At 40.9% G+C, this 15,826-nt stretch overlaps 1 protein-coding gene across 5 annotated transcripts in view; it reads right to left on the reverse strand.

Moving 5' to 3' along the window:
• The window catches only part of pde5ab (phosphodiesterase 5A, cGMP-specific, b), an 81,900-nt gene that overhangs the window by 31,620 nt on the left and 34,454 nt on the right, over positions 1 to 15,826 (reverse strand). For all 5 annotated transcript variants that reach the window (XM_068713756.1, XM_068713758.1, XM_068713755.1 and 2 more), the window contains 4 exons: positions 10,449 to 10,538; positions 9,453 to 9,524; positions 9,116 to 9,205; positions 8,050 to 8,187 (listed from right to left, as the gene is read on the reverse strand). In XM_068713756.1, the coding sequence (XP_068569857.1) occupies positions 8,050 to 8,187; positions 9,116 to 9,205; positions 9,453 to 9,524; positions 10,449 to 10,538 (390 nt within the window). The remainder of the gene's footprint in view (positions 1 to 8,049; positions 8,188 to 9,115; positions 9,206 to 9,452; positions 9,525 to 10,448; positions 10,539 to 15,826) is intronic.

Raw genomic sequence — 15,826 nt, forward strand, 5'->3', positions numbered from 1 at the left:
TCAGATTGTCCTGTGTGTTACTGTCAGATTGTCCTGTGTGTTAGTGTCAGATTGTCCTGTGTGTTACTGTCAGATTGTCCTGTGTGTTACTGTCAGATTGTCCTGTGTGTTACTGTCAGATTGTCCTGTGTGTTAGTGTCAGATTGTCCTGTGTGTTACTGTCAGATTGTCCTGTGTGTTACTGTCAGATTGTCTTGTGTGTTACTGTCAGATTGTCCTGTGTGTTACTGTCAGATTGTATTGTGTGTTACTGTCAGATTGTCCTGTGTGTTACTGTCAGATTGTCCTGTGTGTTAGTGTCAGATTGTCTTGTGTGTTACTGTCAGATTGTCCTGTGTGTTACTGTCAGATTGTCCTGTGTGTTACTGTCAGATTGTCCTGTGTGTTAGTGTCAGATTGTCCTGTGTGTTACTGTCAGATTGTCCTGTGTGTTACTGTCAGATTGTCTTGTGTGTTACTGTCAGATTGTCCTGTGTGTTACTGTCAGATTGTATTGTGTGTTACTGTCAGATTGTCCTGTGTTTTAGTGTCAGATTGTCTTGTGTGTTAGTGTCAGATTGTCTTGTGTGTTACTGTCAGATTGTCTTGTGTGTTACTGTCAGATTGTCAGATTGTCTTGTGTGTTACTGTCAGATTGTCTTGTGTGTTACTGTCAGATTGTCCTGTGTGTTACTGTCAGATTGTCCTGTGTGTTAGTGTCAGATTGTCCTGTGTGTTACTGTCAGATTGTCCTGTGTGTTACTGTCAGATTGTCCTGTGTGTTAGTGTCAGATTGTCCTGTGTGTTACTGTCAGATTGTCTTGTGTGTTACTGTCAGATTGTCTTGTGTGTTAGTGTCAGATTGTCTTGTGTGTTACTGTCAGATTGTCAGATTGTCTTGTGTGTTACTGTCAGATTGTCCTGTGTGTTACTGTCAGATTGTCTTGTGTGTTACTGTCAGATTGTCTTGTGCGTTACTGTCAGATTGTCCTGTGTGTTACTGTCAGATTGTCTTGTGTGTTATTGTCAGATTGTCTTGTGTGTTACTGTCAGATTGTCAGATTGTCTTGTGTGTTAGTGTCAGATTGTCTTGTGTGTTACTGTCAGATTGTCAGATTGTCTTGTGTGTTAGTGTCAGATTGTCTTGTGTGTTACTGTCAGATTGTCTTATGTGTTATTGTCAGATTGTCTTGTGTGTTACTGTCTGATTGTCAGATTGTCTTGTGTGTTACTGTCAGATTGTCTTGTGTGTTACTGTCAGATTGTCAGATTGTCTTGTGTGTTACTGTCAGATTGTCTTGTGTGTTACTGTCAGATTGTCTTGTGTGTTACTGTCAGGCTCTCCGGCGTTATCCTTGTTACTATTCCTGCCTATCTGTTTCTTCGACCTTGGATTCTCTGCCTTCCCCTTGTTGATCTCCTGGATTTGACTCTGCCTGAACTCAAGTAAAACCAAACTATACTTGTACTGTCTCTGTGTCGTGCCTTTTGGTTCACATACTTGTAATCCTTATAGTATCCTCATGCAACGGTTCGTATGATATTCTACAAAAAGTTATTCCTCATTTTTCATCTGTTTTCCTACAACACGTGTCAATTTATTTTCTATTTCGCTACATGCATAGGTTCTTATCAAAATTTGCTTGCATCTCAGTTTTAGGCAACAAAACTACTTGGTTAGGTTTAGGAACAGATCACTGTTTGTGTTAAAATAACTAAGGAAGTGCCAGACAAACACATCAACTTTAACTGTGTCTCCTCGCTGTTGGTTGGACCCTTCCACCTCCCCTCCCACCCGCCGTGTCTGATTTAGTGGTCTTTATAAGTCCTCAATCAAGATTACGTGGATAACATACAAACACTTGTGAGATATCTGTGAATCGCAGTGCATTCTTTTTCGTAGATATTGCTACGAGTGCTGGATGAGACCAGCCTGAACCGAGTAGTTTCAGCCATGGTAAAAGTGTGGCTCAAGGGATCCCAATGCTGGTCTACTACTTTATCTCCTGAGAACTACTGGATGGATTGCCATGCAATTTGGAAAAGCCATTCATGGTCCTCATGGGATGAATCCTAGTGACTTCTGTGATTTACTGACTTTTTACAAGCGCCACCATCAGATCAAATGGATCTCTTATCCAGTGAAATATCTAACATCATACTATATGATTTTGTATTTAGTACAGACATCCATGGGTCCCAGCAATGAATCCTACTGACTTTAATGATCCCCTGACTAGACATATGGGATTTTCATTGAAACTATTAGACAAATTACCATCAAATTTGGTAAAGACATTCATGCAAACTCTACCATCACCAAAAGGCACAAAATACTTTGGTTTATGACCAAATACTTGCAAACTAAAGCCATTCCCATTAGCCTCAACACTAGCTGTGTGTGGTAGCAAACGTTAGCTTTCTAACACAGTAAAGAGACCAACATGCCACAGGCCGAAACATGTTGGTCTCACAATATAGTTGAAGTAAAAGTTGTTCTTTATACTTCAAGTTTGGAATTTGAACCAACCCTGTGAAGCCTGACACATCATATACTATTCAGAAAATTCAGATTTTTTGATATTGAAGTGTTTATTGGACCTTTAGTCATAAAAAATTAAAAATATATTTTTTTAGTATTTACATATATGATATTTTTTGTATCACATTTGATACATCAGGCATATTTATCAATTTATTGATCACAACAATGTTTATTTTAGAAACAATAACTAATGATGTTCATTGCTTTTGGAACATTTGGAACATTTCAGTTGGTTTGTTTCTTATTTTTTCCCAAACAGCAACCTTTTTACAACCTGTTTGTTTCGCCTCGTGGCAGGAAAAGCACAGTTTCTGTCCTTTTTCAGGCAAAGATGGACTTTACATTTCCCACAGTAGATATGGGAGAAGTGATTGCCTGTGCAGTGCTTGCATCTGATTGTTTACTCTGAATTTCTTTACGATTTTACTATAAAATAAGGAACGAAATATGAAGTAATTATAGTTTGCTTCAATACAGTAAATATTCATATTAAAATATTAGTAACACTATAAATGTTATTCTTACTGTAACTGTTTCAAAATTAGCAACGATTTCCCTGCCGAAAACGAACGAGTCACTTTGTGACGGCTGCCATTTTGGAAATGGAATTTAAATGCCTGCTACTGCCTGCAGTGCATGGAAACTCCACCAGATGGCAGCAGACATGTATAGGATTGTATACAACATTGCTCATGTTAATTACGTAGAGGTATCTGAAACTCATGTAGCAAATATGATACAAATGGCGCTACAGGGTTAAAAACAGATCTGAATTAACATGCTAACATTTTCACTGTTGACATGTTGCCATGTCGATTTTAGCATTTGGCTAAAAGCAGCTCCGTGCCAAACTTCAGCCTCACAAAGTGCTAGAGGTTACAGATCACAAAACCAAATATGAATCATGAGTGGTAGAAAACAGTTTAACAACTGTAGCGATTGATTCAACATGTACGCCTTATATGTTCAGGACACCTGTAGTCAAGGAGGGTTCAGCAACCCAGAAGAACAGAACGCTCAGTGGAGAGCCACACATCATCCACACACCCACACCCAAAACACACACATTTGCGCTCGCACACTCAGACATAGTGCATTATGCACACATGCAAACACACACTAACAGAACACACAGCACATCACTGTTTCTAAAAAGATGTCACACACTGCAGTAAAATACAGTGAGCCAACGCAGGCAACATGTTGAAAACTCCTGTGTTATTGTTGGTACGTTAAAGACCAGCACTGTCATTTATTAGACTTCCTACAGGAAAGCTCCTTTCCTAGGGTAAAGGTTACGTTAAAATCCAGACCTGTGGGTCCTGTTGAGAAACTGCAGACATGTAACGCTGACACCTGTATATAGAAAGCCGTCTGGCAGATAAGGCTTGTAAAAGTCCTTAATCTCAGAGTAAATGTTTAGTAAGGAAAGAGACAAGAGAGAGAAGCGGGGAGGGATATAAAAGAACGGGAGACAGCTGGTCTGGCACTGCTGAGGTCATGAGAGGGACACACACACACACACACACACACACACACAGACACACAATACTTTTCTGTACTTTTCTATTAGTGAGGATGCAGTCCCTTGCACGTAATCTTAACCGTCACAACTAAACGCCATGAACATACTGAAATGACATATTTGTGTAATAAAGTGAGATGTAACAGAGCCTATGGAGCTCAGCACATACATGAATAAAACATCTTGATTCTTAACCTGTTTGCCCAAATTCCAGAAAATGAGTTCATGCTCATGCTCAGGGTTAGAAGCATCTGTCTGTGCGACGTCTGCCTAAACCTCAACTCAATGGAGCTCAACAGAATTGTGTTTGTGGTTCAGCAGTGAACTGAAAGAAGAGCTGTGAAAGCATCAGCAACATCCTGTTTCTCTGGATCATCAACACAATAGGGCAGATTAGCCTGCTAATAATAATAAGACATGTATTCATAGAGAACACTTCATAGTACTCAAAGACACTTTACACCAACTATCAAACAAAACACACAATAATGAATCCCACATCTTCACATGGACCGGTGGGTAGATGTATTTGGGGAGTAAGCTCCTGGTCATGGAGCGCTTTTTGACAGAAGAAGGCTTAGAATGGGATCTGTTGTGGGACAGGGAGCCAGTGGAGGTTCTGGAGGACAGAGGCGATGTGATCACGGGGTGGGAATGTGTGAGCAGAGCAGCAGAGTTCTGGATGTACTTTGTGTAGTTTATTTAGCACTTTAGATTGTGTGCCATAAAGAATGCTGTTGCAGAAGTCAATTCTGCCTGTTATGAAGACATGGATCAAAGAGACGTGCTGTGAGCCTCGTCACAGCACGTCTGACCTGGTTATAATAAAGCCCAGAGCAAGTTAAACACCAATTATTTGTAACTTAATACAAACCACTTCACTGGCATTGCATTCCCCATCCAGTTCAGCCAGACCTCAACACAAATATAGAATGGTAAATTGGCAATGTAGTTGATCATTTGCGAAAACCAATATTTAGAATAACTCATTCAGTACAGTCAGCCATCAGCCCAGTGGAATGCATTTAAAACTGATATCTTGTTGTTGGATTTGGTGGTGGTGTTGGAAAATATGAATAATGCCAGAGAAGTAAGACATCCTGCATGGTTGGATCTTTACTGATTAAAAGATTGATTAAAGAAAAACTTAAACAAAAACATTTCATTACTGAATGTTTAAAAAAAACACCCACTGCTGAATGGGCAATAATGTGCATGGAAGACATTTTGTAGCATCAGTACGTACAATGACATAATATAAAATAAAGGCACACCAGACCCTGATTGAGGGTTATACATGTGTTAAAACAATTGTTAAGAATGACTGGAAGTTGTATTGAAGTGTGTGTGTGTGTGTGTGTGTGTGTGTGTGTGTGTGTGTGTGTGTGTGTGTGTGTGTGTGTGTGTGTGTGTAGGACACATTTCTTCGGCCTAAAATAAGCAGTACTCTCAGAGAAACAAAGGCTCCAATATAACAAAGAAAGGAGGATGGACTTTGTCTTTAAGTGAACAGCAGCTTTGGTAAGTGAACTGCTTTTGTGTTTTTACATCTGCAGTAGTGTTACTACTGTGTTCATTTGTCTTTTTATGATATGGTTAATATTGTTCCTCTGATGTGAATCATATTGAATGACCCGTGCTCTTCAGTGTGTTTTAGCGCCGCAGTGTTGCTGGATTGATTTGTTGCTTTGTTGTCATATAAATATATGTGACTGGTTCTTGTGAGTTTGTTCTTGTCATTGTGTTACATTGATTTGGACTATATACATTGTCCGTTAATGACGAAGCATCCTGTCATGCATTCATGTCTCTGCACTCTGCAGTTAGTGCATTTGTAGGTGTTGAGCTTCATCTTTACACAAAACAAATAATAACCTGTAGGGTTAGGGTCGGACATTTGGTTCTCTGTTTGGGGTTTTGTTTTATTTTACAAAGCAGGAATTATGGTCTGGAGAAATGGGGAGTGTGTGTGCTGCTGTTGGTTTTCCTGCTAAGCTAGTTTAGCATAGCGCGCCTCCCAGTGGACAACATAGAAGTGTCTGAAACTTTTTTTCAACCAGGGGCGACTCCTCTGGTTGTATAGAAGTCTAGTCTAAAATGACTCTACTTCTCTCTTGATTTATTCCCTCAGTAAACATTGTAAACATGAGTTTATGGTCTCAATCTCTAGTTTACAGTCTTCTTCAATACAGCATGATGTTCATTTAGTACATTATGCTCCATTTAGAGTCAAACAGACCATAAAGCAGGGGATGCTTTAGGGCGGGGCTACACAGTGATGAACAGGCCGCTACTTTCTCATTGCGGCCTGGGTTTTGTCCTTGTTTTTGTCGTGCAACTCTAACTTTTTCACAGAGTGTTTTCACTTCATGAAAGCACATTTTAACATTTTGGTGAGCTAAGAAGAAGCTATTGTCTTCTTCAGCATTCGGTTGTACTCAGCTCCACCCTCTCATGTAAAGATGCTGAACTTCAAAACCATAATCCACAAACCAATGGGTGACGTCCAGTTTTTACATATTTCCCAAAAAATGAGCTCAAGTTTGAATTACTGCAATATGCTACAGTTCCTTGAGTATTTTAAGACTTAAGATTATAAATGCACTGCCTAACCCTCCAGGAAGTGAACATCTGCTGCGTCATCTGATGTTTTGCTCATGTGGCCTGTCTGCTTTGAAAAGCAGAAGTAGAATGTTGACCAGACCCAACATGGGTCAGAAGCAGCTAGAGTGCTCCCTCAGACACACTGCTAATCTACAAGCACCTATTGACAAAAACAAGTCCATGTGCTGTGGTATCTCCATGTGTGTGCGTATTACTGGGTTTCAGAGATTTCTTAATGTTTGGAATGTTTGAATCCAAGTACAGGTTCAATAGAAACAGACTGGAGTTGCTGAACATGTACAAACAGTGTTCGCTGTATTTACGTGAATGTGAGTCAGTAAAGCGAAAGAGATCGTGTTTACATTAAAACACGGTCAGCTATTGTTCTGTCTGCTCGGTATATATAATATATAATATAATATAAGCTCTTGATTTGTGGAACAGAAACTCTGCATTTCCACTTGGTGTCAGAAGTGTCAGGTCTGTCCAACTCCGTATGCTTCAGAAAGCTGCTGCTCATGTAGCGTTCATTAAACTTGCAGCCATCTGCTCTGAAACCATTGAAGCAGTTGCTTATGTTGTCATGATGATGGGATGGTTACCTCGGTAGCAACTGCTTCACGCCTCGTCAATGTGTTACTGTAAAGCACATCAACATGTGCTCAAATTATTGTGATTGCAAAAGACTTCTGTGGAACTGGTTCTTGTTGAAAACATAGCCATCAGATGTCATTCAAATAAAAGCTACAGCTACAGCTGTGGTGTGATCAGCTGCTGCAACAACAACGTGACAAGTTCAGGGAAAGAACAAAGTTTCTACTTCATGAAATCTATTCTCTTTCATAGAAACCTCGTTTCAATCCTATTCTGAGCGCTCTGCCTCCTCTGAACACTAAAGACCAGGCCATCCGCTTGCTAGCTTGCCAAATACCATTTTTTCTGCTCAAACCTCCACTTTCACAGTTTCATGTTTCTAATTTTTATGACATGATGCAGTTCTGCTAATAACAATGCAATGATTCATGGACTTTGATAACTTAAACCTTAAGCTAGCAACACATCCCTGCTGTGTTTATTTAGCTGTTCTTTACATTTCTATTGATTTTGAAGATATGTATTATAATTCAACAAGTTACAGTGAAAACGATTCAAAATTAAGAAATTAAAAAAAATATAAACATACACACAAAGCATTTTCACATCCAAACTGTGGAGGTTGGACTTAAGCTTAAGCTATTCATGATGTTTCTTTCTGAAATCATAATTTCAGAATAAGTAACTTACACCTTCATACAGACTTCACGTATGACCATGTTGTGATTCACTGTGTGTGTGTGTGTGTGTGTGTGTGTGTGTGTGTGTGTGTGTGTGTGTGTGTGTGTGTGTGTGTGCTGACCATGGAGTCGTCATCAGCGATGAAGACGGTACAAGCCTGGGACTGCATGAAGGACAGGATGGTTCCTGCAATTTTCCTCAGTAAGACCTCCAGACACTGCTGCTCCTCAAAGATCAGACTGGCCAGGTCCAATAGCACCTGCACACACACACACAAACACACACACACACACACACACACACACACACACACACACACACGCACACACGCACACAGAAGAATGCATCATGTTACGAATTGTGTCTCTGCGACGTACACACACCTTCAATTCGCACTGTGAGGAATTTAAGTTTAGAAGTATATTAGTATGATTAAAAGCACACCTGAAGAAAGTATAAAATATCACAAAATATTCACTTATGGAATGTATTATATGTTTACAGTATATTCACTTGTAGAGGATAGTATATGTGTACAACATTAACTTACAGAGGTCTTAAACCATAAAATCATAATCATGGAAAGCATTAGATTAGAAGTATAGTTACTGAATGTTCAGCGTAGAGAGGGAAAGCGAGGGTTTCAGAGATCTATCACGACCATATATGGAGTTAAGATGAGTCGGAGAGGAATCGGCATCAAGTGGAGACAGGACCGTGGTCTAGCGAGGGGGTCGGGTGCACGCAGTTTTACGAGGAGGTCGACAGGTCGGACCAGCGGACACTATTCAGATCACTTAGACCAATAGAGAGCATTGTCTGAGGACAGGAGGAGACAATTGATCTTCAGCCAGTCACTGAAGCTGATACTGGATTTTGAAAGTAATCCACTGACTTTCGGGTATGAAAACATTGTTTGGAGAGAAGTTATTTACTTGGTGATCCTCTTTTACAGTAAACTGGCGTTTGTTGGTCTGTTGGGGAGGAGTGTTTGAACTTGGCTTCGTGAATCCTTACTGTCGATAGTGTAATTCAGTTTGTAACTGTCTTTTAGCTTCTGTGAATTATCAAATACTTTTATATTGGATCCAGCTGACTTTTTGGTGCAACTTCGTTGCTCAAAGAAACGTCAGAGTGAGGGGTCCTCCTGCGAGGAGAGGTTTCCGTCCATCATAACCCTGACCCACCTGATTGCGTCTGTTTTCGAGCTGCGACGTCTCGTAGAGCTGAGCGTTGTGCAGGACGATGCCGGAGAAGGCTAAATAGGCTGAGAAGTCCTGAGGAGAAAGGAAATGAGGAAGGATACGAGGAAGGACGCACACAGGTGGGGAAAGACAGATTGAGGTCAAGGACAGTTCTACATTCAATGTACCTAGGAGAGACATTCTGACACGGGTCAGGACAGCTACGGTCTGTCCAACCCGTCAGCACAAAGCCAAATCTATCACCAACATCCTTCTGACTTTCTGAATTACACATCAACAAGATGTGCTCCTTGTAGGTGAACCGGTGGACTTTACTGACCTTTTCATCCTGTTCACTGAAGGCACTGTCCTCCCCACATTTCTTATTGATAGCCTGAGCCACTCCAACGACCTGGACACAGAGAACACACCAGGAAAAGGTGGTGGACACGAGAATGACTTCTTGCACATATATCTAGTGAAACAAGGACCTGGAGCATAACTCGTGTTGACTTGTATTTTAAATGACATTAGAAAATGTACAGCAGGGACAAACACAGAAGTGGTTATGAATGATTTGTAAATACAATGTCTTGATTTGTATTTTAGACACAATGTGAATGTAAAAACAACACATTGTTTTTTAACTGATGCAGATTGTTGAAAAGATTTCTAATCAACAATCTCAAGGCTCCTGTAGCTAAAGCTGTGCATTGGAAAAGGATTCAATTAACTGGTTAAACTGAATTAGAGACTACACTGGGTCACACAGAGTGGAACTGTAAAGACTCAAACAGCTGGTCCACCTCGACGGGGAGGACGCTTTTCTTTTTAGAATCTTGATTGCAAACGTCATACAGCCATAATGACTAGAGCAACTCAAGGTCTACTTATGAGCTTTTTGCAGATCTTTCACCTGCATCCACTGGTCTTCCTCAGTGGATGGAGTTTTCTTAGTTGTCATGGAGATTACGCATTTGCCACCAGATGGAGTTCAATACTTACATGCTGCACATACATAATGACAACTGAGCCATCTCCATCACAACCAAGCAAAAGTCCATCTGCTGAAGACGACCATGACATGAGGTTGAAAGACCTGGAAGAAGCTAGTAAGTGGACACTGTCACCCAGATTCCCATCATTTCTCTAAAGCTGGCTTCATACACATCAGCCTTCTTTGCCTGTTTACGTCACACTGGGCTTGACAAACAAGAAGACAGGAGCTCCTATAGATGAACCACTCTCCTACTGGTTTACTAGAACATCAGGCCTCCTGAACGCTGGTGAACACAAGCTGTACAGCTCTGGTGTATAGTGACTTATCTCAACTTACCTCATCTCTGTGGTTCTTGATGGGAAGGCAAAGGATACTCTGGGTTTTGTATCCTGTGATCAGGTCCACCTCAGCATTAAACCTGGGGTCCTGGGGAGGCACAGCACACGGAATTCAATCTCATGTTCAACGCATTAAAAACAGTTTCCAGAGGGTCGGACCTACACTTAGGTTTTAATAATCATAAATGGTCGGGTCCATGCTTTTGGCCACTGATATTGTTGATGCACACCTACTAAAACACGTAATAATTCTTATTAACCATCTGCTGCCTATTGAAGCAATCAAATAATCAAATAAGCGCTCACATACAAAAAGTATTGTCCATCAGCAGCTTCAGTACAGACCTGATGTGATCTGTATTCAGTCCTCATCAATCCTAACATACATTTGATAACATGTGTATTCTGTAGTAGCTGCACACATGCAGGAGTCAGCGTTATGCGACACTAACTTCCTCTCCTCTCCAAAACAAAAGCCTCACACACGTAGCTTTGTTAGTGCTCGGTATCAGTCACAGAATCTTCTTTGGGATGTAAATGTGGAGCTGAAGAGAGAGAAGTGGCTTCTGAAGGCACGCTGATGGAGAGAGCTTTAGTTTAGAGGACTGTACCCTCCCACCCACCGGCTGCCCTTTAAACACAAACCACAACCCTCGAAACTCAGATGAGCTGTGTGTGAGTGGGCATAAACTATGCATGGAGAATGATGAAACCCTCTACCCTTGGTAGGAAAAGATGGCTCCTTATATTTGTATCACAACAGGACGTTTGTGCATATTACAGGTTTCCTAATAGCTCTGTACTGTATGGTGCAGGAACCTTTAATTACCTCTATTACTGACCGAGAGGCTTATACAGAGACAATGTCCTGTTTATAGCTTCAAGTACATGTCAGGAGGACATCTCTGTTTTCTGTTGATGCTGTTTGCTCTTACACTACACTGAGTGGACTAAACCCTGCTCTGTATACAACCATTACATATGTGACAAAAGGCGTCACAATTGACTGTGCTCTAAGCCCCTCCCCCCTCAGTTACTGTTGATGCGTTTCGTTCACAGCATATATGCAGTTCATACGATAACACATGAACCACTCAAAACCTTTGAAACAATGGCTCATTGTTTCAAACAGAGGTAGATTCATTTCCTGTCATCTCACTACAGCCACACACACACACAGACAGACCAGCTCATCTACGGTATGATTGGAGGATTGCTGTTCGGGGGAGGGGTTTAGCAAACCATCAATTTGTATCAGTGTATCATGAGACAGACCATCGCATTGTACAGTAGCTATCCCCCCAGGGATATAGAATTCCCTTTATCAGACAAAAACACATTTTTGCATTTATGGCCAATAAAGTAAATTGAACTTAATTCTGTAAGACTTATTTAAGTGTTTTTCCCATCATGCTCATTTTATAAATGTAAAATAAAATCAATATTTCCCACAGCTCTTTTTTTGTTCCTTTTAGTTGCCCTGTCAAATTAATTATGAAACTGAATTTTCAAACTGAAATTCCTGTTATGGAATTATCCTATTCATACATCAAAAGCAAACAGTAGTCCCAATTTTAGACTTCCTTCAACTGATGAGGAACATTCTTAAGCATCCTTAAACAATCTGTAGCAGAGAAGCACTCAAAATGCCACTTAGTCTGTTTATTCATTCTGATTCATTAGATCTCTTTTATGAACTGTCCCTCCTCTACTGTATGTTTCTCTGGCATGTTTACCTTTTGTCTTTTTATTAAACTCTACATAATGACCATTTCCACATATTTCCACCAACACGACAGCAGTCTGCTGCGCTCCCTCTATTTCTTTAACAGAGGTAATGTTTTCATTCACTAATATGATTTGTTTGGGTTTGTCGTGGGTAAAGCTGCCATCAATAACACAGTCCTTCCTTCATAGATGTTTCAAATTGAAACCGTCTAGTGGCTTGAAGGGCGTAATGTTCTGGTCGGCTTGTAATGCAAGCCATCTGCAGGAAGTGATGCTTTAATCGGCATAGAAAACTGTTTTTTTTAAATAAAACAAAAACAGGCTATTTGAAATTGTATCATTATTTGAAAATCACCTTTTATTGGTCAATTTACAGTATAAGTCTGATTGTGGGTGTAGTTCTCAAAATGCCCCATCAAAACTCAACTTAGAGACCAAACCATTGTTTCAACCTGTCCAACATGACTCACTCTGGCACAAGCCAGGCCAGCCTGTCACTACAGAGCAAAACAACTGCCCACAAAGTTTACAACTATATTTCAAAATCCAAGAAATATGTGGCAGGATCAACTGAAATCCAAGCAAAGCTCAGTGCAGCTTTTTCCCCCCAAAGATTGCATTTTGGATGCAGCGCAGTGGAGGAGGCCCCGCCTCTCTGTGGATGAAAGGGGGTTTTCTCATTGCACTGCTGAAATCAATGTAACCCTGAGCAGACTAATGGGAAGTTAAAGATTCAATCAGAGAGCTGGGGAGTCCCTCAGTATCAGGTTCTGCTGTAGCACATAAACACACACACACACACACACACACACACACACACACACACACACACACACAAATACACTTTTTCACAAACACAGTCTGCAGCAGATACACTCAGATTATCTAGAGTAACTGTGAATGAACTGAGTCAGTAAGCATGATACACAAATACTCATATTGAATTACACACACATATGCACGCATACAGAAGTATACACACACACACACACACACACACACACACACACACACACACACACACACACACACACACACACACACACACACATACACACACACTAACGAGCCAAGAATACACAAACCCAAACCAAAACATGCACTCAGCTGGAAGCAAACACACGCGCACACACACTTTTTGATTTCACTACGCTTATTCAAATGTGCTTACAGTGGGCTTGATTGGTCAGTGGGCTAGCGTGACTGTTGTGAAACTAGCTAGCAGAACTTTGTAGTAGTAAGAGTTAAAGTTTAAAGATATGTAAGATGTTTTTACGTGACATTACATTTTTAGCGTTTTGGCATGTTTGGCGGTGACAATCCCAACATCTACTGCGCCAGAAGTACAACTGGGGAGGCTCGACTGTCATCACTGGCGTCCATGAATCGAGGAGGACCTCTTACTGGAACTGAACCGATGTTCTGTACAACCGCGTCATTAAACTCTTCATTAACAAAGAAAGGAGGATGGACTCTGTCTGTGAACAGCAGCTTTGGTAAGTTGGGTTGGGCACCGAAACGCAACGCAGATTTCGGTGCTTCCTTTTGGTGCCTGAGCCGATTGAAATACTGCCACCGGTGGCCTAAAACGGACGTTACAGCCAACATAAGCATCACCTCACTTGCGCTCGTTAACGTTCCACTACTCTGATGACTCCGTCCTGGCAGCAGGTAACGATAGCCTACCATTGTATAGCTACAGTAGCTAGCTAGCCATCTATCTTTTAACAGAGAAAATGCCGAAAGGTAAACGGTCTAAAGTGTGGCTGTATTTCGCACTAGAAGGCGTGCACCGTGTTTGACTGCCTGCGTGAGCGTGAGCCCATGATAAGCACATCAGCGGGCAGTGTGGGCCTCTCTGGCCCCGGCGATGGGGAGACTGGTCCCAACGCTGAACAAGTGGAGACCGATGATGACAACAGCAGCCTTACCTCAGGTTAGTAATGTAACGTTGATTGCAAACCTTGCATTTATAAAAGTAGGCCTGATAACAAATGATAAATTAGGCATGTTGCCTGTACAATATTTAACATTATTTATGTTTATATTTATAACAGTGACCCCATTCACCTTGGCAAAGAAGGCTCATTTAACAAAAGAGAAGGTGGAGGACCTCCACAGGTCAGGACCACATGTGTGGTCAAGAGACTGCATTCTTTTTCCACTGTGGAATCTCCACGGTTCAGGTCAAACCGTGTTTCTCCTGTGCAGGACATTCAAGTAGTCAGGAGAGGTGTCGTATTTTGCCAGAGAAGGCAAATATGCTCATATTTCTGCAGAAGAATTGCTGGAGTTTATTTATATTTATTTAAGTATACTGTAAACTGTTGTTAACAGTTAATATATTGTTCATAGTTTGAAGTTAAAAAGTTTGAAGCTGTAGTTTGAAGCCAAGTGTTTTGTATTTATTTATATTTATAGTATACTTCATAGTATACTTCAAACAATATATTGTTCAATTTGAAGAAAAGAAATTGCCTTGGCAATAAAAAAAAAGCCTTTCTCTCTCTCTTTTTTAAGTATCGGTTCAGGCAGCGTTTAGGCACCGGTATTGTTTTAAAAGTATCGTTTTAGCACCGGTATCGGAAAAAACCCAAACGATACCCATCCCTAAAAGTCAACTGCTTCTGTTTTTTAAACATGTGCAGTAGCGTTACTGCTGTGTTTTTCTATGGTGTTGTTTTTCTGATATGGTTAATATTGTTCCTCTGATGTGAATCATATTTGAATGGCTCGTGCTCTTGAGTGGGGGTAGAATGCGTGTTTTTGCTGGAATGTGCAGAGGCCTGTCGAATCGTGTTGTTTAGGTTTTAGGTTATTATACCTGCTTTATTGTCATATAAATAAATTTGTTCTTGTCATTGTGTTACATTGATTTTGACTATATGCATTGCCCATTAATGACGCAGCATCCCGTCATGCTGCGTCATAGTGATAGACCTGCATCCTTTATAGTTTTGCGCGTATTCATGTCTCTTAGTGTATTTGTAGGTGTGGAGCTTCATGTAACATTTTATATCACTTGTCAAATGTTGCAGTGTTATGTGAATACGCGGTTTTTACACAAAACAAACAATAACTGTAGCTGTGGCGTCATAATGAGGTTATTAGGAGGTGGTTCCACTGTAGTAGGACAGCACTGAAGACCCAGGTATAAAACACACGGCCCGCCACTGGCTTACAGGCATTCATTGCACCTACACACACACACACACACACACACACACACACACACATTAGCAAGCTAATTGGATGCAGGTGGACCATCCCATCAGCCACTGTTGTTCTTTATTTGTTCTTTTCTCACCCCATCTCCTCTCACGCACCTCTCTCTATCTTCCCCCACTGATATCATCGTCATTGTCATCATCATCATCATCATCATCATCATCATCATCATCATCATAGACGACTCGCGGTTGGCAGGCAACCAGATGACAGAGTTATCAGAGGAAGAACAGCAAGAAATCTCCCTCTCACACACACACAAGTGATATGAGGTGCTGAAGATGGTGTTTTGTGTTCTGTGGTACCTGAAGTATAAAGACAGTGAACTTTCTTAAACAGTCTTATCTAGATAGTGACAAACTCGTCCGGTCTCCCATCCATGTTGCAGCTTTTGAGCCGGGTTGCAACAATGGCACTGAG

The sequence above is a fragment of the Cebidichthys violaceus genome, unplaced genomic scaffold (assembly GCF_023349555.1).
Source record: "Cebidichthys violaceus isolate CVI_PGR_0920_01 unplaced genomic scaffold, fCebVio1.0.p SCAF_19, whole genome shotgun sequence".
Taxonomy (NCBI): Eukaryota; Metazoa; Chordata; class Actinopteri; order Perciformes; family Stichaeidae; genus Cebidichthys; species Cebidichthys violaceus.